This window comes from Asterias rubens, chromosome 13, assembly GCF_902459465.1.
Source record: "Asterias rubens chromosome 13, eAstRub1.3, whole genome shotgun sequence".
Taxonomy (NCBI): Eukaryota; Metazoa; Echinodermata; class Asteroidea; order Forcipulatida; family Asteriidae; genus Asterias; species Asterias rubens.
The window spans coordinates 7,042,247-7,067,146 of NC_047074.1; the positions used below are offsets into that span (position 1 = coordinate 7,042,247).

The 24,900-nt window shown below is 38.3% G+C and overlaps 1 protein-coding gene across 1 annotated transcript; it reads left to right on the forward strand.

Annotated features, from left to right (window-relative positions):
- The first annotated feature begins 602 nt into the window (after positions 1-602).
- Positions 603-23,985, forward strand: LOC117298236 (eukaryotic translation initiation factor 2A-like). Its single transcript, XM_033781368.1, has 18 exons — positions 603-675; positions 2,854-2,923; positions 3,096-3,170; positions 5,067-5,185; positions 6,872-6,971; positions 7,381-7,463; positions 9,908-10,008; positions 11,502-11,619; positions 11,932-12,048; positions 14,264-14,332; positions 15,510-15,611; positions 16,879-16,919; positions 17,198-17,331; positions 18,575-18,794; positions 19,594-19,621; positions 21,020-21,111; positions 21,575-21,721; positions 23,433-23,985. Exons 1-18 carry the CDS (start codon positions 648-650, stop codon positions 23,562-23,564), a joined length of 1,776 nt encoding a protein of 591 aa, XP_033637259.1. The 5' UTR covers positions 603-647; the 3' UTR covers positions 23,565-23,985.
- Positions 23,986-24,900: the final 915 nt, after the last annotated feature.

Consider the following 24,900-nt stretch of genomic DNA (forward strand, 5'->3'; position numbering starts at 1 on the left):
TCGAATCTGATTTTTGTTTCCTCTTGCCTCAACAAAAACTTGCTCGGGGCATGGAGGAAGAAACTCCTCCATGCTCGGGGCGAGTAAGCAAAATATAAATATTTAAAATAAGTTATTTGCTTTTAAAAATTTTCCTCAGAGTGCTTAAAAATTTGCACTTTACCAAAGATACTATAACGCTTCAGCATGGAGAGGGAAGTACATTCAGTAAATAGGGGGAGGGGCTTCAAGCCTCACCATCACACACACAACACAACAAACACAATCCATAGATTGTATTGTAAACAAACATGTCCCGTCACGTTGCAGGGCGCTGGTAGGACTTCACAAGCGCAATGAAGTGCCCCCCCCCCCCCCCCCCCCTCCCACCCGAGCGATTTTGTTTTCTTTTTCTGTATGTCTAGTACTGCTACTGTCGTACTCGTGCTTTTCTATCAGTGGCATTTTAGATGTACCATCCTTTCTCAAGGGTGATGATGTGTACAGAAGAAGAAAAAGTCCCGACCCCCCCCCCCCCCTGCTCCTACGCACGCGCATGCATGCGACGAGCACGCAAGCGCGTGATGTCGTAATACTTCGCATACGTCACATCATCAGAGAGAGCTCTGAAGACGAGTGCGCGCGCACATGAATGATCATTTGGCAAGATGGCGGCGCCCAGGCATCAAGTCACACGTGTGTATTTTTAATTATAAACATTAATTATAATATTGGCACGGAGGTAGCTTTTGTAAAACAAGAAAATGTATTATTGATAAACTGATGAAAAGCACTGTTTGTGCCTGGTGTGGTTCTGCATAAAAGTTAAAAAAAGAAAAGAATAGTAAATAGTAGGCCTAGGCTAGTTATTTTTTCCTTTTTCAATTTCATGACACTTTTTGACAGACAGCTTTTACATTTGTCAATTCTTCTGCACTGCATGCTTTGCCCACCCCTTTCTCATTGCAATGCATTATTGTGGCAACCCTGCAGAAGAAGGGTTCACAAAATCTATGCATACACTTGACACTGCCTAGCCGTGTTCAGAGCCTCTCCTCCTCTGACTGTCTGATACAGACAGAGAATAATCGCAGACAGCAGAGATCGGTTACTACAATTTTGTCCTAGACCCAGTACATGATTGTTACTGTTGGGCGCGATCGGTCAATCTGAGTGATCGGTCGATCGCGCAGCACTTTTCAAGGGTCTATTGGTCGCGCATCAATCGGTCGCTCGCGCAACAATCGGTGATCGCGCAATGAACATCTTTGCGTGTAGGAAAAGTTTTGCGCGATCGACCGATCGTGCAGGAATGGAGTTGCGCGATCGACTGATTGTGCAGGAATGGTTTTGCGCGATCGACGTATCGTGCAAGATCTATTGATCGTGCTGCTGGAATGGCTTTGGCCATTGTACAGGAATGCGCAATCGACCTAAAACAGGTAAACCATTCCTGCACAATCAGCCGATCGTGCCAAACAATTCCTGCACAATCGGCCGATCGCGCAAAACCATTCCTGCACAATCGGTCGACCGCGCAAAACCATTCCTGCGTAATCGGCCAATCGCGCAAAACCATTCCTGCACAATTGGCCAATCGCGCTGAGCCATTCCCGGTTGACCGCGCATGTTCGTTGCCGAATGTTGCGCGATCGACCGATTATTTAAAATAATAAATAGAAAGGCCCTCATCCATTTTTTTTTTAATCCGGAAGATCAACTTGTATTTTTGTTTATTTGGCCTAATCAATGAATGCGTACATTTAAAGTTTCTCTAAAAGTGATATAACAGGACTGATAATTCAGAGTTTTACTTAAAGTCACCTGGAAATAGAATTTTTTTTCTTTCAAATATAAGAGTATAGGCTTACGAACAATAAAAAACAATTTTTTTAGTAATTGTTTGTCACGATTTATATGTTTAAAAAACATATAAAGTTGTTTGGGGGCTGACTCCGCCTACCCCTTTTGTGACGTCAATTGAGGCAGACTTTGCCTGCAATGCGTATAGTAAACACACGTGCAAAGTACATGTACGTCCAGGTCGTGAGTTGGTACATTTCAAAAAGTGTTTTTCTACTGCATTCAGCAGCAATACACCTGGTCGGCATTGCCGGAAAAAAACAAAAACAAAACGTACAAACTCACGACTTGGTCCGTACATGTACTTTGCAATTGTGTTTACTCTACGCATTACAGGCAAAGTCTGCCTCGATTGATGTCACGAACAGCGCCCTCTCGGGTCGGGGTCTACTCTTAAATTTGTAAATAACATAAGAACTGATTTTGTAAAACCTTAGTTAACTGTTTATTCACATTCCACTTATCAAAACACATATATAAATGAAAATGAACCCTGGATCCTCCAGAAGGTTATTTACAAAACTTTGATGTTGACTCGGTGTGTTTGGAACTGTTTTATTTATATAGAAATACTCATACTAGTGCAAATTCATCGCACAACTCCTCATTTGGCTAGTCATGGTCTGTTTAAAACAAAATGATGTGTCGATATTATAGGGGATTCAAATTAAAGGCAGTGGACACTATTGGTAATTAGCAAAGACTAGCCTTCACAGTTGGTGTATCTCAACATATGCATAAAATAACTAACCTGAAAAAATTTAAACTCAATCAGTCATCGAAGTTGCGAGTAATAATGAAATTTAAAAAACACCCTCAGTGTCACACGGAGTTGTGTGCGTTTATATGGTTGATTTCGAGACCTCAAGTTCTAAATCTGAGGTCTCGAAATCAAATTCGTGGAATATTACTTCTTTCTCAAAAACTAAGGCGCTTCAGAGGGAGCCGTTTCGCGCAATGTTTTATACCATCAACCTCTCACTATTACTTTTTTTCTGTGGTTGTGTTTAGTTCGTGGCTCAGAAGGAATGTGGATGGTACATGGACCTCCAGACTACACAGACAATGTCCAGTTTAAGAGGTAAGAGATTTTACGATGGATTGTAAATTGTTTTATAAATTAAGTTGTGTTTTTCAGAAAACTTAAAACTTTGTGAAAATGCTCTGAACAGTTTTCAATGCCATTATATGCTTGACTGTAGGTTTTTTTATTTTGATTGTGAAAGAATTTGTTATTTTATTTTGTTTCACAGAGATGACAGTTCGTCTTGTAGAGTTATGGCTTACAGCTCAGATGGGTCAATGTTTGCTTGGTGCAATGGACAGTGGTAAGATTTTGAATGGTTTAATAGTTAGTTAAACAAGATTTCCCTATCTCCCCATTTATTTGCAACACTGATCTACTTGGCTGACTTGCAGACTTCAAAATTACCAAATGAATTACATGCATGCCATCGTCCACTCCTTCTGCCTTGGGTGGTCAGGTTGGAAGAGTGGTATCTTTCCTCGCCTTCCAACATTTTGATCTAAGTTCGAACCCCGCCAGGGGCACTTTAGTGGATTGGGTTTCAGTCCCTACCTGATTCGCTGGAGTTTTTCCTCAGCACATCTAAAACAAACTTCCATCCTTGTTTTCTCTCCAGGGGGTTCTTGGCTAGTCTAGTGAAAAATTTTGCTTTTCTGAGAATCCTTGGTTTGACAACCAGAATTAACAAATTAAAGACAATGGTCACTATTGGTAATTGTCAAAGACCAGCCTTCTAATTTGGTGTATCTCAACATATGCATAAAATAACAAACCTGTGAAAATTTGAGCTTGATTGGTTGTCAGAGTTGCGAGATAACTATGAAAGAAAAAAACACCCTTGTCACACGAAGTTGTGTGCTTTCAGATGCTTGATTTCGAGACCTTAAATTCTAAACTTGAGGTCTCGAAATCAAATTCGTGGAAAATTACTTCTTTCTCGAAAACTACGTCACTTCAGAGGGAGCCGTTTCTCACAATGTTTTATACTATCAACCTCTCCCCATTACTCGTTAGCAAGTGAGGTTTTATGCTGATAATTATTTTGAGTAATTACCAATAGTGTCCACTGCCTTTAAATGAAATGAATGAAAGTAAACTATCAGATTAATAACATAGCTGTATGACCATTAGGTCTCCTTGTTACAGCACAGTGGTGATTAATGAAAGTGGTCACTATTGGTAATTGTCAAAGATCAGTCTTCTCACTTGGTGTATCTCAACATATGCATAAAATAACAAACAAATTTGAACTCAATTGGTCAAGTTGCGAGATAATAATGAAAGAATTAACACCCTTGTCACAGTGGTGAGCTTTCAGATGCTTGATTTTGGGACCTCAAAATCTAATTCTGAGGTCTCAAAATCAAATTCAAATATTTTAGTGGAAAGTTAATCCCTCCTCAAAAAACATTATTTCAGAGGGAGCTGTTTCTAACAATGTGTTATACTATCAACAGCTCTCCATTGCTTGTTACCAAGTAAGTTAAAGTCACCTGGAAGTGGTATTTTGTCAAAATAAAGATTTTGTCACTAAAGTATGTGTTTTGATGAGTGGAATATGAATAAACAATTAACTAAGGTTTTGAAAAATTAGTTTTCATGTTATTTACAAATTTGGATCCAGCTCTAAATTAACGGTTCCAAATTTGAAAATAAGCTCGACCCGAGAGGGCGCTGTTCGTGACGTCAATCGAGGCGCGATGAACCGTATGCAGTGCCAACATAAGATAGTGACGCTTGGCGCAAGCTAAAAACATGCCCTGCAAGTTGAAACAATACCTAATTTTGTTCCTGTTAGGCAAATACAAAATGCAAGAAAAAAACTTTTTCGAAACGTACAAACTCACGACTAGGACTTGAATGTACTTGCACGTACGTGTGTTCGATGTTCGATCAAGGCAAAGTCTTCCTCAATTGATGTCACAAAAGGGGTAAGCGGAGTCATCCCCCACACAACTCTTTTTGTTTTGTTTTACATTTAAATCGTTAAAAACAATTACATTTTTTTTTCTTTCAGAAACATAATACTGTTTGAAGAAGAAAAAATTATATTTCTAGGTGACTTTAATGCTAACAATTATTTTGAGTAATTACCAATAGTGTCCACTGCCTTTAAGTTTTTTAGCTGATCCAGCCGATTATTAAACAGCTAACCCACAACATTAACGGCATTGGTATGACTTTTTTTATTTTACAGCACGAAGGTGATCCGATTGTCAGATTATAAGTTACTCCATCAGTTTCAACTGGCCAAGATTGCTCAGCTATGTTTCTCTCCTCTAGGAACGTACCTTGCTACGTGGCAGAATTATCAAGGTAGGAATAAAGGCCCGGTCACACAGGCCTCGAAAACAGACGACAACGAGAATGATTGGTTGAATGAGCGTGGGCGTATTCTGAGTGGAGCATTTCAACCAATAGAATGCGTTCTCTTTGCGTCGTAATCGATATCGTTTTCGTTATCGCTGCAGTATGACTTGGCCTTAAGACTGCTCCAATCAAAAGCTCTGTGCTCCTTAGTAACTGTCAAAAAAATAGCAGTTGATCGTCCCCTCCCTCACTTTTTTTGAGGTCGCACCTTTTTTTTGGACTTCAAAAAGACAATTTTTCTGTGGTTTTCTTAATAAACTTACTAATCTTATAAGAACTTGTAACTAGACATAAAGTAATTGGTGGTAAACAAAGAATTGGTGGCCAGTTAGAATAAAAATGCTTGGCGGCCACCTTTGAAAGAAATACAAAATGAAAAAATAAAAAGGCCCTCATCCTCATCTTTTTGGAAAAACCTGGACGATCAACTGGTATTTGTTTTTACTTGGCCTAATGGGATTTTGATGTGCCTTTTCAAATCAGACAATAATACATACATAACTCAATTGCTTATGAAAAAAATACGAATTATCAAGCTATTTTTCTTGTGATTGCTTTTCAGTACAAATCTGGGAACATTTTGTTGAGTTCTGAAAATTGTATGGCCCAAATTTATTTATTTGTTTATTTTCCTTAGTTTTTGCACAAAGTGCCAAAAAACGTGTTTTATGAAAGGCGAAAAAACAAACTGGATAATTTGTACAAAGTGCCCAAAAGTTATTACATGACCGACCGTGTGGATTTATCTGCTTGCACAGTGCCAAATGGAGTAGTCTGGCTTTTAAAATTTAATTTTACAACACATGATGTGCTGCACACAAACCATGTTTTGTACAGTTTTCATGAAGAGGCAATTAACTAACTACTCAATAATGAAACACGCTACATGTACATAGACAAAATTGGAAACTGATTTGTATGATTTAGGATCTCTACCTCCGTGATAAGTAACATTTGAAAGATTGAATAGCGAATAGTCTACCAGCCAGTTATTTCGAAAAGTTGCTTTACTCTAAACACGATTTTCTCAAAACAGTATTTTTGGGCTGCAAGACATTTGTTGGCTTCCATGATTGTCTCCATATTGGTCATGTTCCTTGTATCGAATAACAATAATGAATGCTAAAGATCATTTTGCAAATAGGAACCAGACTACATGTTCTGGTGCTGATTCACCGGAGTGTGAGTTCGAAATCGGTCGTGACACTTGTGTCCTTGAGCAAGATACTTTACTATAATTGCTTCTCTTCACCCAGGGTGTAGATGGGTACCTGCGAGGGTAGAGGTTGATATTGTGTATGAAAAGCCACAAGTGCCTTACAGGCAGCTCAGGGCTGTATACTCCCCAGGGAGCTGAGAAACATTACAGGGATGTTATTGGCCCCATGACCAGGGCACTAATGTAAAGCCCATTGATACGGTTATTGTGAAATGCCCTATATAAGAATTTGTTATTATTACATATTGTTTTTCCAGCCTCGGTTTGGTAACGTTGATATCAATGATAGAAATTCAAGATGGCTGCACCATGATAAAGGTCTATTATGCTCCATTTTTGATTAAGGAGAACGCTTTACCTTACCGAAACTATATGCAAGAATGACATTTATTGAGCACAATTTTGTTTTGCAGCTGTCAAAGATAATCAGTTAGCTAGTCACAATCTTCATATATGGAATCTAAAGACAGGAGAAGTCGTTAACTCAACCATCCAGAGGAAAAGAGCTGTATGGTGAGTAGCAATTAAAGTCAATACTAATTTTGGTATTTACCCATATACACCAGTGTGTGTTGGCACTGTTTACTCAGTCCTGTGAACAAAATCACAGACGAGGCATATTAGATATCTTCAAGGACACTCTCACTAATCACTTCAAAAATAAAGCCATCCCATCCACACAATGGGCAAAGCTGGTGTGATGTGTCTTTAGATGTTTTTTTGGTGGCTCAACTATACAGATACAGATTGAGTGTGAAATCTTTAGGGGTTAATGCCGAAGTATGAAGTGAAAATTTCCATTTTGGAACAACGCATTCTGCAGTCCTGTGGTCATTTTGGCTGAGAATTTGAACTTCTTTATACGAAAAATCAGGTAAAAGTTCTTCTCAAAATTTTTGTTATCTGATTTTAATCATAATAGGAGACCTCAGTGGTCAGCTAATGAAAAGGTGTGCGCTGTATTCGCCAGTGGAGGTGTTCTGTGCTACAGCGATCATGATTTTGGTAGGTTGTATCAACTTTCTTCTATATTTGACACTTTTTTCTATTGATCCGGGATTACGTGGGTAAGGTTTTAATTAGTTTTGAAAATCAACCAGAGTTTATCATGGGAAACAATAAGAAATGGGACTTCTTGACGATGACTAGAGCAAGCTAGTCGAAACGTTGAGACCAATTCAAGAACTGACTCTGCGGTAGTGCAGTTAGTTACGATCCTATAAGCTAAAGTAGTAGTCCCAGCCAATTATCTATACCTTCCGCCCGGGTAGTAGTTAAGAAGCAGGACAGTTCTTATCAGAACTGAGAAGTTTCCCAAACAATCTGATAAATCTACTCTGCAATAGTAGAATATAGAAAGACAGTTCTCTAAAGAACAAACTCTACCCGGCAAGTAGATACACACATGGTGTTACCGCAAACCAAATACATATTGATACCTCACCATGCAAAGCCTCAAATCCTATAGTGGGGCATTAACCCACAATCTTCTTTGTTCATGTGTTCGGCTTCTCTGACTCTTTTCTATCAGTTTGTTTTTAATGTTCCCTTGTAGTACAGGTAGACCTACTTTTTGCCTTGTTTATAGTGATTTTGAAATGTTAGAGTATCGGATCAGTTATTTAGCTTTAATCAGAAAACATCATGTTTCATACCAGCATTAAAGGAACACATTGCCTTGGATCGGTGAAGTTGGTCTTTGAAAAGCGTTTGTAACCATTTGTTATAAAATGCATATGATTAGAAAAATATTTTAAAAGAAGAATTGAATGATTCACACAGGTATCACTCGAAATTACCTCGTCGACTACCACGGTCGGCCATTTATGGGAGTCAAATTTTTAAATGGCTCCCATTAATGGCTGACCGTGTTAGTTCGCAAAGTAAAAGTAAAACCACGCATTTTCAAGGAAAGTTTGTGTGGATCATTGTATTCTACTTTTAAAACATCTTTCTACAGAGATACCAACATACACGATTTGGGCGTAGCAAATACGATTTCGAGCCGTGACTACGACGCTACGATAATACTCAATAAAACACGCTAAACAAGCCGCCCAATATAATTTTATTACATCGTACAATACATGCAAACAACTAATGAACTATTAAGTGGAAATAAAAATTAAGAAAAATATCAAAACAATTGTAACAGAAAAGAAATAAACACTTTTAATTTTAGAACGCAGTGTTGAATAATAGCGGCGAATTCACTCGAACAATGTACTCGACATAATGATTGTTGCGTGCCCTCCCCCGCTGGCTGGCCGGCTGAGTGTGCATTTTTTACGCTAGTGCATTTCTGCAAGATCGTACCCATTGATCTCTATTACACGATGGGAAATAGTGCACACGTGCGTGGGGAATGAGGTTGTGTGTGAGCTAACGTGTCACAGTAACCTCATTCCTCATGTATCCACTATTATTGTGCCCACGCTGGCTGTACATGTACTTCATCGAAGCTTGGCAAAAAAAGTACGAAATAATGGCGACAAAAAAAGGAGACCATCTGAACAAAAATACCTTCAACTGAGTGGCCTGTGAGGTCTAAGCTAGACAGTTTCCATGTTTTCCTACCAGTAATTGTAGCGTCAATGTCCAGACAATGCCCAAAATACGGACACGTATTTTTTGCCCAAAATCCGGACACGTTTTTTTTTTTGTTTTTTTTTTTTCTCTCTCTCCCAATAGCTTGTTGTGGCGTTTCTGATCATTAAAACAAAAACATTTAAGGAAGACCACCCTTTTTTATGTTACATTTAAGTAAGGCCACCTTTTTTTATGACACATTTATTTTTGAAACATAGTCAGAAGATGAGGGAAATCAGGGTTTTTTCAATTTTTTTTCACTGGCCACTATAAACATTTGTAGCTGTTCTGTTGATGCATACAGGTAATTGTTATTTCACAACAATGCCTGAAAATGAGCTAATTAGCATTGTAGAGAGTAATAGAAAGATCGGTTTAGGGAGCCCAAGCTGCGCTCGCCCTAAACATTTGGGAGATGCTACTCTTTTTTAAAAATCAATGTTGGCATCTCTGTTTCTAACCATATGCATTTTATAACAAAGGGTTACAAATGCTTTTCAAAGACCAACTCGTCCGATCCAAGGCAACGTACTGTTCCATTAATCACCCTAAGAACTATTTGTCTGAAATACACTTTAAATTGGTACATGTTTGTATGTAGCAGAGATAAATCGATTAGATGAGAGAGAATGGACTGGAGCTCCGAACCTACGACCAAAAGATTTAAAATAATGTGCTTTTTCAAATGACTAAAAAACTTGGGCCTATAATGGGATTGGATCCAGCTCTAAATTAACGGTTCCTAATTTTGTTCAGATTTTTATTAAATTCTTGACTTTGTTTTTGTATAGAAACAAATATATGTGGCATTAAATTAGATAATGGAATACATGTTAATGTGAATGGTTGTGTATTTTTAGGGAACATTGTGGCCAGACTTCAGCTTCCTAGAATGGAAGGATGTGTAATCTCAGAAGGGGATTCCCCACCCTCTGTTGCTGCTTATGTTCCTGTTGTTAAGGTTAGTATAATCTTAGACTGGACCCCTGTCTTTATCGACAAGGATAAAGACGGGTCCCTGCTCCTCAGATTCAGTGATTCCATTGGATACAAATGATATCATTATAAACGTGCAGTGACATGAGCTTTCAATATGCCCAAACAGTACACTGCTGTCATGTCCGCAATAGAATTTGACTGCGTATCTCTATGTGAAATGAAAGTAGGTCAAAGGTGAAAATACACGCCGGTATGAGGCAGGTCTCTGGCGTTATTCACGAGCCTCGAGGTGTGACGTCAGATGTTCAGGCTAGTACAAACTGTACATCATATTCATGTAGTGTTTACTTATGTTCCTGATGTTGGATCATTCCAGTTGGTTTTTGAAAAGCGTTTGTAACCGTTTGTTATAAAATGCATGATTAGAGAGATAGTTTAAAAGTAGAATACAATGATTCACACAGGTATCACTCGAAATTGCACGGTTTTCCTTTTACCTCGTTGGCTAACACGGTCGGCCATTTATGGGAGTCAAATTTTTGACTCCCATAAATGGCCGACTGTGTTAGTTCGCAAAGTAAAAGGAAAACCACGCAATTTCTAGGCAAATTTGTGTGAATCATTGTATTCTACTTTTAAACTATCTTTCTAACCATATGCATTTTATAACAAACGGTTACAAATGCTTTTTAAAGACCAACTCGACCGATCCAAGGCAACATGTTTCTTAAAGGTTAGTACAAACGTAAAAGTTAAAACTAACTATTGTTCCTTCTGCATTATTTGCTAACTGAGAGTAATTTGAACCCTCAAATGGTATAATCTGTCAGATTGATATATTATAAGGTATTTATCTTCAAGCAAACTTGGCGCGTGACATAGAACACACAATACGCATTGTAGTGATATAAGCTGTGCAATATAGGTTTTTAACACCACTCCATTCTGCGAATCTGATTGGAGGATTAGCGCGCACTTGAAGATAATACACTTTATTAGTACAGTGTATGTATCAAAGTTGAGATTTACTACCAAGCGTTTCTAGGGACTAACCATATGCTGTTAAAAGCACTGGACACTATTGGTAGATACTCAAAATAATTGTTAGCATACAAACTTACTTGGTAACAAGCAGTGGGGAGCTGTTGTTAGTATAAAACATTGTGAGTAACGGCTCCCTCTGAAGTGGTGTAGTTTTCGAGAAAGAAGGAATTTTCCACTAAAATATTTGAATTCGATTTCGAGACCTCAGAATTAGATTTTGAGGTCCCGAAATCAAGTATATGAAAGCACACAACTTCGTGTGACAAGGGTGTTTTTTCTTCCATTATTATTTCGCAAATTCAACGACCAATTGAGTTCAAATTTTCACAGGTTTGTGATTTTGTGCATATGTTGAGATACACCAAGTGACAATTACCAAAGGTGTCCAGTGTTTTTAACTAAGGGTAGGAAAGACCCCAAGTCCACTTTCCATTTTTACAAATCTCCAATCTTGATGTTTCCATATGCTAGGGATCTCCTGCTTTTGTGAGATTATATCGATATCCCAACTTGGGAGGGGAGGGAGCAGCCATAGCCAGTAAAAGCTTCTTCAAAGCAGATAACATTAATATGTTATGGAACAAGAAAGGTATGTATATGATTTGTTATCTTCCAGTATGCGCTAATCAATCAATCCTGCTCCAACTGGAAGGTGGTATAAAAACCTGTAACCTACTTCCAGTTTTTTTATTGCACACTGCCTATTGTGAGTGTCAATGCGTCATGCTTGGAAAGTGCAAAAATAACATTCTAAACTTTGTGCGCATGCATGCTGTTCGTCGCGAAATAACAATCTGAAATTTATACTTTGCACGTTAGACTCGTTGGATATGGGACGCAGAAGCTTGTGTGATGATGTTTCTTTTAAAATCTTTGGTTTTGTTCTTCTTATTTTTGGCAGGAACTGCTCTTCTTGCCATTGCAAGTGTTGATGTTGACAAGACAGGCAAGTCATATTATGGAGAGCAAGCCCTACACTATTTGGACACCAGTGGACAGGGTTGTACTGTAGCACTGTGTGAGTAGTCTATTTGTTGGTTAAAGACACTGGACACTGTTGGTAGTTGTCTAAGACCAGTCTTCTCACTTGGTTTATCTCAACATATGCATAAAATAATAAACCTGTGAAAATTTGAACTCGATTGGTTGTCGAAGTTTCGAGATAACTATGAAAGAAAAAACACCCTTGTCACACAAAGTGTGCTTTCAGAGGCTTGACTTCAAGACCTCAAATTATAATTCCGCAGTCTTGTTTTCGAGTTCATGGAAAATTATATCCTTCTCGAAAACTATGTTACTTCAGAGGGAGCCGTTTCTCACAATGTTTATACTATTGACCTCTCCCATTCACTCGTTACCAAGTAAGGTTTTATGCTAATAATTATTTTGTATAATTACCAATAGTGTCCAGTGACTTAAATGTTGTATGTCAATAATTAGGAGCTCAAACACCTCTTGATTTTCTTCTTTTTAAGGTGTTCGTTGTTTTGGCCTGAAAACCTGTTGTTATTGCACAATCTGCAGATTGAGCTGCCCAATCTGCAGATAAGGGAACCATGCAGATTGGGCAGCGGAGAATGGTGCTCAAAGTTTGGATTTGCTGGGTTGTTTTTGCTAGTTTTATTTAGCAAACCTCCATTCTGAAAGTTATTACATTGTGGGAAACTGTCATCATAGTGGTTAGTTTTTATTGGAGGGGGGGGGGTGCAATTGCATGGTATTCCAACTGTCACTTTATAATTAAGGGAATCAATGTGTGGTGAAGAGGTTTTCAACCAGTGGTTTAATTCCAACGAGGCCGGGTTCTTGATAATTTTACTGAGACGAAGTCGAGGTAAATTATAAAGAACCTGGCCTCGGCAGGTTTAAACCACGTGTTGAAAACCGATTCAACACACTTTGATTCCCATTCATAAATACCTTTTCAGTCAAAAACATCATCACTTTTTGGTCAAAAAGTAAAATAAATGCAAAAAATATAATTGTTGAATGATTTCTTTCAACACAACACCCCTCCAGCTATGAAATGGTAAAGCCCTCCGCCGCCCTTGGGTAAACAACTCCTTATAATGGAATGTTGTGCGCGTATCGCGTGATGAGGCACAACTGTTTCAGCCGTTGCTCTCGACCAATAGGAATGAAGAAACTGTCTACTAAGAACAGATGCAAGGTCGCGTGTCACGCCCATGAATTAACACTTTTTACCGGCCATAAACAAAGGTTTATACACACCCACGTGACGCGCTCTCCACCAATAGGAATAGCGAAACTGTCTGAGGTATTTATGAATGGATGTTAAATTTGCATCGGGGTTAAAATATATTATTTTTGTGTTTACCTTTGAACCGACATGTGACAGCACTGTATATTCAGTACTTTCCCGGGTAGGCATATTACTCGTGTGGGATTCGAACTCACGTCCATTGCAATTCTAGAGCAGATGTCTTTCCAACTAGACCACCAAGATTGCTAGAGGCAGTCCGAATCCTATATTTTAGCAGCGGGTACTGCAATGGTTTAATTAAAGTGTTGAATTTGCATCGGGATAAAGAATATTATTTTTGGGTTTTTACCTATGTGTGTAAGCACTGTAGACTCGGTCCTTTTTTCGAGTTCTGTGAAAAAAATCACCTGTTCTAGGCATGTTACATCTATTAGTTCGTTGTGCACTGTCCCACCCAGGTAATAGGTTTGTGATTTTTCTTCAAGAACTCAGGAAAGTACTGAGTATACAGTGCGTACACACATGTATGTGTAAGGGTTAAACAAAGAATATTACAATTTATAAGTCATAAGAATTGATAATGGATATTGGAATTTTGTTCACTTATTTTGTTTCTGATCAGCAGAGTGTGGGTTCGAATCCACAGCCGTGACACTTGTGTCCTTAAGCAAGACACTAAACCATTGTTTCGTCCTTCGGATGGGATGTAAAGCCAGTGGTCCCATGTGTTGTATAATGCATGTAAAAGAACCCAGTGCACTTAACGAAAATAGAAGGGGTTCGCCCCGGTGTTCCTGGCTTGGCTGCTTAATGCGCCTTAGCACCTTTTAAACCCTTATAAGGTGCTAAATAATTGGGTCTCAGAATCCATCACTGCAATAACCTATCTTTCTGAAAGTTTGTATATACTCAGTGCCTTGAGTACCTTGTTATTATTGTTATGAATAAAAGAGTTTTAGACACTGTGTTTAGGTCAATACTTATTGGTGAATGATTGTTTATTTTACAGCTAAGACTGGACCCATCTACAGTGTGGACTGGAATCCCAACTCCTCAGATTTTTGTGTTGTGTACGGGTGTATCCTTTTGATGTGGTTACGATGAACAAAACATGTTGAGCTGAAGAAATTATACGCTGATTATTACTTGATTTCACATAGATTCATTATTATAATATTTAGATGATCAAGTTTTCAGTATTGCCATAGTGATTATTATTGTGACGTCACACTTTGCCTAGCAGTTAAAATTGTGAGACATTTCTATTTCGTCTTAGTCTTTGGGGAATTGAGCCCTGGCCATCCTAAAACAAAATTATGTTGTCTGTCTGAATGGTGGGAAAAAGCAAGTTTATTTAAGCAAAGCCTTTGCTGATAAGACATCAGTCAAAATTGGGAGGTGATTTGGATGCAACAATCAGCAAATTTTGTTTGCTCACTGACTGGACTGCAACATTTTTTGATTGTTTTCCTAGAATGGAAATTTTGGCCAATGTACATGTAGACCAAAAGTCTTGGATCAAACTGGCCAAAATTGCTGTTCTCTTTAGGATCAGGTGGAGAGGAGAGCCTCTAGACAGGAACTGTGTTTCTTTTAGGCAATCCTTCTGGCTCCAGTCGTTTCTTTTTCCTCCCTGTTTCTAAATTGCTCATTGCTGTATTTTAAAATGTTTATACCTAATTAATGTGCATTATATGGTATCGCCGTTTGGTGACGGACGAAAAACATGGCGAATGAAATAACTCTTGGAAAATGTTTTCTTAGGAATTTGCCAAAATAAAGACGGGGGAAAAAAACCGCTTGCTGCGAGATGTTTAAGATGAATTTGAAAAACTATACTTTTGGGGAAGATTTGTTGTCTTCTTCATTGAAATTAAGTTAAATTTTCTTTTTTTACTTCAATATATATGTTGTGACAAAATCGTTTAGGGTTTCTCCATGAATGTAGAACATGATTTATCAATATCTTATTTAAAAAAAAAAAACCAATGTTTCATTGGGTTTACCACCCCTAGGGAAACCTCTAAACAATGTTTAATGTTTAATTGACGTTCAATAACTTACAGGCCTTCATGACTTTCTCTAATTTGAAACTTTTGGCCTTGGTGCCCTTTCTACTGGCCTTGGTGCCCTTCAACATATGGCCTGCTCCAAGGCCAAAATTGTTATTCCAGGCATGCAACATGTAGAAGCTTTGTATTGGATTATAATGATTGCATTCAAATATCCATTTTTCTTGACCAGTTTTTGACCAGTTATTCCCTCCAAAGCAACCCTCTTCAATCTGAAGTGTGAACCGCTGTTTGAATTCGGCACTGGGCCAAGAAACACTGTGTATTACAATCCACAAGGAACAGATATCCTTTTAGTTGATTTATTTATTTACATTGTTTTCTTGTTTATTATAATGCAGCCTTCTTGTTTACTCACATTCCAAACATTGTCAACAGAGGAAAGTTGTAATGGCAAAACAGTTGGGTACTAATATGATATTATGAAAAACAAACAATACGCTAGGATGAATCCTAACTCGAGTTAGGATGAGTAACCCGTCCTAACTTAGGATGGGTTCAATGCGAATTTGAATACGAACCTTTACTCGTCCTAAGTCCTAAGATTAATCCTAAGTTAGGAAGAGTTTGGTGAAATCGACGGCTGGACACTTTTGGTAATTACTCAAAATAATTGTTAGCATAAAAACTTACTTTGTAACAAGCAGTGGGGAGCTGTTGGTAGTATAACACATTGTGAGAAAAGGCTCCCTCTGAAGTAATGTACCGTAGTTTTTGAGAAAGAAGTAATTTTCCACGAATTTGATTTTGAGACCTCAGAAGCTCTTTTGAGGTCCCAAAATCAAGCATCTGATAGCACACAACTTCTAGTCACAAGTGTGTTTTTTCCACTATTATCTTGCAACTTCAAATACCAAAAGTTCAAACTTTAACAGGTTTGTTATTTTGTGCATATGTTGAGATACAACAAGTGAAAAGACTGGTCTTTGAAAATTACCAAAGGGTTCCAGTGTCTTTAAACAATTTTGTATGGGGAATCAAATTCCTAAAAAGCAACAGATTTTAAAATGCAACTGTTCAGCTGGTAGTATGAATTGAAATATAGCCAATAGTGCCATAGAAACCAACAAACATTACATTGTCTGTTTTGCAATAGCCTAAAAGGATTTGGGTACTTTTTGTAACATAAAACACAATGTCCACAGATTTACATTAAAATTGCACCGTTTGATGATAATGATAGTACAACCTCCAAATACTACTTGCTGAGGTGCTGTAGTTTTTGAGAAAAGAGTAAAACAATATTAATCACATTGGTGTATGGGTAAAAAAAAAAAAAAGATAATAATAATAATAATAATAATTATAATAATAATAATAATATTCTTTATCCCCAATGCAAATTTAACATCTCTTATAGAGTAAAACAATGTCACAAAAATACATTTTACATAAAAAAAAAAAAATGTTGTCTCCCGGCCGAGACAAATTTATTTTGTGACTCTTTTCAGATTAAATAACATGATGTACCACCAAGAATTGGATTAGTAATATTTTAATAAGTGATGAATATTCATAACGTTGACTGTGTCTTCCTTAGCAGCTTAAATACTTCTCTGCTTGGCTGGCTTTGGTAACTTAAGAGGCAAAATGGTACGTAATAATATTAATAATAATAGTGGCTTCTTGTATAGTGGGCATAGCCTTCACTCAGTGACACTCAAGGTGCTTTAAAGGCAGTTGACACTACTGGTAAATACTTAAAATAATTTGTATGTATATAAATTTATTTATATATGTATGTATTTATTTATTTATTTATTTATTTATTTATTTATTTATTTATTTATTTATTTATTTATTTATTTATTTATTTATTTATTTATTTATTTATTTATTTATTTATTTTATTTAATGATATATTTTGTTAGGAATTCTGGGGAAGGAGCTCTTTGAAGCTAGTGAGTAAAATTCAAGCTGATGACTCCACACAGTTTGAATGGTGCCCTGATGGAGAGCATTTCTTGACTGCTACATGCTCACCAAGACTTCGAGTTGGAAATGGGTGAGTTCTTCAACACGTTTCAAGGAAATATAAGCCGTGTTCACATTGGACATAAAATGGTTAAAGGAACACGTTGCCTTGGATCGGTCGAGTTGGTCTTTGAAAAGCGTTTGTGACCGTTTGTTATAACATGCATATGGGTAGAAAGATGTTGTAAAAGTAGAATACAATTATCCACACAAACATGCCTCAAAACTGCACGGTTTTTCTTTTACCTCGTCGACTAACACGGTCGGCCATTTATGGGAGTCAAATTTTTTACTCCCATAAATGGCCGACTGTTAGTTCGCAAAGTAAAAGGAAAACCACGCAATTTCAAGGCAATATTGTGTGGATCATTGTATTCTACTTTTAAAACATCTTTTTATAACAAACGGTTACAAACGCTTTTTATAGACCAACTCGTCCGATCCAAGGCAACGTGTTCCTTTAACTTATCGCTGCAAATTGCTAACTTACCGATATTAAGTCCAAGACGTGTGAACAGCCGGTAACTTACCGGGGTGGTAAGTTACCGGCATGGCGCTGTTAACTTAAAGGCAGTGGACACTATTGGTAATTTCTCAAAATAATTATTAGCATAAAACCTTGCCTGGTAGCGAGTAATGGGGAGCTGTTGATGGTATAAAGCATTGTGAGAAATGGCTCCTTCTGAAGTGATGTAGTTTTCGAGAAAGAAGTAATTTTCCATGAATTTGATTTCGAGACCTCAGATTTAGAATTTGAGGTCTCGAAATCAAGCATCTGAAAAACACAATTCCGTGTGACAAGGGTGTTTTTTTTCTTCAATATTATCTCGCAACTTCAACGACCGAATGAGCTCAAGTTTTCACATGTTTGTTATTTTATGCATATGTTGAGATACACCAAGTGAGGAGACATGGCCTTTGACAATTACCAATAGTGTCCAGTGTCTTTAACAATCTATCTGTGAATCTATCTGAGCAATAGTGGTTGCTTTTTAATTGTGCTATAGTTCAAACTAGACCCCCCTGGGTCATTTCATTTTCTCTCTGAAAATGGACTGCTCCGGGATCACCTTGAAGCCAAAGCAGTCAATATTGTTATGATGTGTTACATGTGAAATATTAACATCAACAGTGCCCTCTCAAATGGTGAAAACAACAAACAATGTTTTTTGTATGGATCAATTTGGTGGAGTAATCAAATTGCCAACATTTGATAGTTAGAATAGGTTTGTTGACATGTTGTTATTATTAAACTGTCTTTTATTATTTCCCAGCTACAAGATGTGGCACTACTCGGGCAAGTTATTCAGTGAATACTCTGTCCCTCGTGAGAAGGAATTATGGGAGGTTGTATGGAAGCCATTTCCTGCTGGCACCTTCCCGTCTAAGCCAGTTATTGCTCAACAACAATCCGCTAAGCAGGTTGATGCAAAGCCAGCCGTTTATAGACCTCCGAACGCCTCCAAGACTGCAGCATCCTCCTTCAAACTAAATGTAGGTGTTTTACTCCTTTCTTGACGTTCTTACAAAATCAAATTTCCTCATGGTATTAAATTATCTCTGGTTTTCATGAGCCATAGTGAGACAATTATTATCATACAAGCACAAGTAGAATATAAAACAACTATAGCACTTCTGCATCCGAACATGGGATACGGGGACACCTTCATGTGTAGCTTAAAACAGCGCAATGTGCAGAGTGTATAGGATACTTTGGAGATGCTGGTGTCAGCAGACATAACGGTCCTTTTTTGCGGCTCTGAGCGCGCGCGCATGCTCAGTATTGTGCACCTAGGTCTGAGCACGCACACTACTGTGAAAAGGACCGTCAAAAAGTCTCCCATTGAAACATGGTTTTATAAGGCGTGCAATGTAGGTTTATGTTACACTCTTTTCGCTAGGGATTGACCAAGGAGAATCAAGGATTCAAGTTTGCTTGAAGTGATTTATAATTATATTTAAAGTCTCATTTTGCATGCTTCCAAAATAAATCCTATGCAGTATGGTACCTTTTTACTCAATAGACCGATCCAGTAGGCTCCGCCCATAACGCACGTGTGAGCAAGAACACGTGGGGCTCTCGAATGCCTTTCTGCACAATTCTGCTGCGGGCGCCAAGATACACGCACGCATGTCGGACCTTCGTTGCGTTGTGATTGGTCAATACGCAATGGACGGAGCTTAATGGATCGGTCTATTGTATTACTTTTGTTCCATTTTATCCATTGTTTTTGATACTTGGTTTTTTTATATTTTTTATTGATGTTTTCTTTGCTTGTTTCCATTGGTTCAGGAAGAGGAGCCAGCAGAAACACTCTCAGGTAAATTGGACCTCATTTTCTCTTCCCTTTTTCTTTCAGTGCAAAACTCAAAAATGTACTAGGTCTATTTGCGAAATCACCAACCTCGTACATGTACGAGGTAATGTTCATACTTCAATTGCCAAACCCTGTACATGTACAAGGTATAAAGTATACATGTTATCACAAGGGGGCACTCTCGCTCTTTCTAATGGTACAATTTTTTGTTAATTTTTGTACGACTTCTATTTTATTTTATTTTTTCTTGGGGAAGGCATAACACTTACAGAAAAGTTGGTGTTCCTGGCAGCAAGTTTGGCGCGTATTTGAACTTCCGGGACCATTGTGGTCCCAACCTTATGGAGTTGGGGAGATTTTGTTTTGTCCATTATTTTACTTTAACGTAATTTATGACCAAAACAAATTACATATATTGTTGAAAATGTAACACTTATTAACAACATGTATAAAAGTAAAAATAAGTTCAACAAAATAACAAAGAATATATAAACTGGACCTCGGGTCAGGTTACTTGAAAAAAAATTCAACGTTTGTGCCCAACTCAGATCACAAAACTTACGCAGACGCTTGTTTTGGTCGCAAGCGGTGAAAAGTCTTTTCATTGGCCGTTTAGGCGTCGGCTTCCTCTTGTTAAGATAACGCTCTCGCGACCATCTTGCGTCCGCGTATAAACCAGCTTTTAGTAGTTTCTCATTCGGGCGTAGATTTACAACAGGGAATTCAAAAAAATTAAGATCAAATAAACATCCTTGTCCCAGAGTTTTACTTTTGTACTTTCTATACATAAACTACAACTGATTAATTGTATATTTGTTTCAAAATGTAAAAACTAATTTAAACAAGCTGTAATAGGTTTTGTTGTTGTTCAGATTCGGCATTAAGAATAATTTATAGCAAAGAAATGATTTCGTAAACAAAAGTTGTTCATTTGTCATGTTTTCTCGCACCGCTGCGCGCGAGACTTGCACAGTCTATTGTGCCAAAAGCACTTTCATTATTACATGGTACGAAGGATTAGGTTTAATAGTTCAAACTTCGTCCCACTCACCTTACAGTAAAAATACCTGGCGCTTTGTATCCTTTGGAGAAAGGCGTGTTATAAGTACGATTATTATTATTATTACTTTAATGATTCAGAATCACCTGATTCATTCAGAATCATGGATATTTCAGAATAAGATGGCGAGTTAGATGTGAGTTAGAAGACAAAGAGGGGGATACCAAGATATATTTACTTCTTTTTTTTCACAGAATTTTCAAAAAATTAAAAAAAAACGCTAAAAGTTAGGGATAAACTTTTGAAATGTCGCAGGCACTGAGAGAGTTAAATGTGTATTCTTGTCATGAAACAGAAATTGTTTTGAACTATGTATAACATTTTTAATACTTTTGTTACAGACAAGGCCCTTTCTAAAAACGCCTTAAAGAACAAGAAGAAACGAGAAGCAAAGGCCAAAGCTAAACAGCAAGAGGTGATCGGCTCCCCTCTGGTAAGAATCAAGAAATAAAGTACTAGTTTGGCTCAAAATAAGAACATTTTTACAGGAACTTTGAAGCAACTATAGGCACCGGACACTATTGGTAATTACTATAAAAAAAAATTGCATAAGAACTTACTTGGTAGCAAGCAATGGAGAGCTTTTGGTAGTATAAAACTTTGTGAGAAACAGCTCCCTCTGAAGTATCGTAGTTGTCGATAAAGAAGTAATTTTCCACGAGTTTGATTTCAAGACCTCAGAATTAGATTTTGAGATCTCGTAATCAAGCATCTGAAAGCACACAACTTCGTGTGACAAGGTTGTTTTTCTTTTATTATCTTGCAACTTCGATGACCAATTCAGCTCAAATTCGTTAATTTGCTTTTGTTGCAATACACCAAGTGAGAAGACTGGTCTTTGACAATAGTGTCCAGTGCCTTTAATTTATGTCTATCTGTTGGAACATCTCTTACAGGATTCTCGTACCAGTGAGCAGAGAGATGCCCTAGCTATGGCTTCCTATGTCTTGGGTCAGGCCCATCATACGCCAGTCACCCCGATATCAGCACAAGATGAAAACATTGCCACAGAAACAGACAAGAAGATCAAGAGTCTTAGAAAGGTGCAGAGAATTTTTAAACTTTCCTTTTCCCCATTCCCAAATTATATTCTTTGTCCAAAAGAACTCCAAACCATGCTTGGGTTTGTCCAAGAGGGTTTGATATATTTTTTGTTTATGCAAGTTCGCTCCAAGCAAGGCTAAAAGCCACTCTAGATAAGGGGCTTCAAGAATAAAATGATTATATAAACATGAAATAACTCGGGAGAGCTGGAGGTAGGAATTGATACTCCTCTTAAAACAGTACAGATTGTAGGATGTGGAGAAACATGCACCAGGCAAGGAGTTCCAAAGAGATGCAGGTCATGGAATAAATATGGTAGAATCACTCTTTGTTCTACATGTGTACTATAATGTCGCTTAAATCGCATGGGCGCCGCCATTGTTTTCACGTCAAGTGGTGCCCGCACCCTGCGGAATTGATGCGTCCCGGGGTCAATTTCGGGGTACCTGTGGGTTGGGGGTTTCGTTGTTTGTGACGGCACAGTCAAGCGCAAGCGTGTACCTTTTACCTGTAGTAACTTTGGGCTTGGGGGCTACCCTGGGTTGTCAGGGGACTGCGCTATTTCATATACCTGTCAGGCGCCCTTTGTGATGTCACAGTCATAGCGTGAGCGTCCAGTAACTTCGCGCGTACAGTGGAAGCAATGAACAATGCAGGGGGTCATTACGAGGATCACAACGGAGGTGTTGGTTATGGCATGGAGCTGGGAATATTTTAAGGGAAAGAAAAGAAGAAAAGGGACTTGGAAACGATGCAGGACAGGAAATTAGTAAATTGAACGGGAACAAAATAAGCGAATCGAGTATAAACGGGACTGGGGAGAACCACTAGCGGGACCCGCGCGAAACTAGAAAACAGATGGGACACACAAATAAAAAGAAACGTTGAAAAAGACGGGCAAGTGTACGGTTTCTAATTTTACAAAGCACTTGAAGGTTCATCATGACTCAGAGTGTCCCTCCACTTACCCCCGCCCCCTCGAAGTGTGACGTCAGATTTTCAGGCTTATATCAAACTAACTTTCTTTGCTGCTTCAGTTTTATCACATGTCATGCCTGTATTGATGGATATTGCTTCAGTTTTATCACATGTCATGCCTGTATTGATGGATATTGCTTTCCCCAGATAACGATCAGAGCATACTGATAGAAACGTCAAGTTCAAACCAATGGTTCTTTTCAGGACCACCCAAACTCATTCAGAGATTAGCATTACATAGTGTTACCGCAAATGTTTACTAAATAATATGGGTATGATATATAAGAAATGTTAAATTTGCATCGGGGATAAAGAATATTAATTTTGGTTTTTACCCATACACCAATGTGTGTTAGCACTGTATACTCAGTACTTTCCCCGAGTCCTGTGTAAAAAACAAAATTAATATTCTTTATCCTTGATGCAAAATTTAAAATCTATCATATATCGTCGCGGTACCCGCTGCCAAAACATAGGATTCGAACTGCCTCTAGCTACCGGGCAACCTCAGTAGTCTAGTTGGTAAGACACTGCTCAAGAATTGAAGGGTTGTGGGTTCAAATCCCACCCGAGTTGTATGCCTTTGGTATTTTTTCACAGGACTTGGGGGAAAGTATTGAGTATACATTGCTAACAAACATTGGTTTATGGGTAAAACCATTATAATATGGGTATGAGTCAATTTCACCGTTCGGTGTTTACTTTATTGTACTCTTATTTTTGGCAAAACAGAAACTGAAAGCCATTGAAAAGCTGAAGGAACAAAAAGCCGGAGGCAAGGTGTTAGAAGCAAATCAGCTGGAGAAAGTACAAGGTGAAGCTGCTTTAGTAAAGGAGCTACAACAACTAGAACTGAATGGCTAGAGGTAAACCCAAGGTTGGAACTATTGGAACCTGATGGTTGGATGGCTCAACTGGAAGTCTGCTGTCAAACAGGTTAGCCTTAGGACAGAAACTAAGAGGATTCAGCTTTGATTTATTGGAGTGAGCTGGTAAAACAGGCATTCTACTTGGAACTAACACCCGGTTCAGACAGGCGCTCCAGAGTCCCGCAGAACCAAACTCTGGATTCAATGAAAAGTTCGTCGTCTGAAACCACTAGAAGTGGACGCGCTAGAAACAGAAAGATCTTTGTTGCAGTCAATCGGAACGACTCTGGATCACCTTGGTTTCAGACGTCGAACTTGTCATGAGCCAAGCCAATGCAATGTTATGTTAAAGGCAGTGGACACTATTGGTAATTACTTAAAATAATTATTAGCATAAAACCTTTCTTGGTGTTGAGTAATGGGGAGAGGTTAATAGTATAAAACATTGTGAGACACAGCTCCCTCTGAAGTGCCATAGTTTTCGAGAAAGAAGTAATGTTCCACGAATTCGATTTTGAGAATTCAGATTTAGAACCTGAGGTCTCGAAATCAAGCATCTAAACGCACACAACTTTGTTTGACAAGGGTGTTTTTTTCTTTCATTATTATCTCGCAAGTTCGATGACCGATTGAGCTCAAATTTCCACAGGTTTGTTATCTTATGCCTATGTTGAGATACACCAATTATGAAGACTAGTGTTTATAGTGTCCACTGCCTTTAAGTTCACCTGTCTGAAACCAAAGTTAATTTGGGTCTACCTAGAGTCGCTCCTAATCTATATCTGGCACACCTGTCTGTAACGGGTGTAAGCCAAACAAATCTATCTAATTATGACACTATCTCATTAAGCAGGCTAGAAATATGTTCACTCCAACGTGTTCAGATGTTTAATCCAGTTTTCTGTGCTAGAACCAAGTTCAATATATTTGCCCAATTCAACAATTTTAAGTGCTGCCATTATATCAGGCATGATTCTCTTCCTACTTAAGTCTGTTGACTGATTTTTTTTTTCCCTTGGAAAAATCGGGAAAACTTTTATTTTAGGGTGCGTTCGATTAGCTTCCCTGGGTTGACCCCGGTCTACCCATGGTACGCTCGAATAGCTTGTACGTCATTCCAGGGGCTCACCCGGGTCAGCCCAAAGTGCCCTGCTTGTGGAGTGGGTCACTTTGGGGCTGGCCCCAGGTGCATGACATCACCACGAGAGAGTGAGTGATAGTTGGATTAGCTCTTGTCAGGGGCTCCCCCAAGTGAGCACCGCAAGGTCGACACAGGGAAGCTAATCAAACGCACCCATAATAAGGCTTGGAAGGTGTATTAAAGGCTTGGC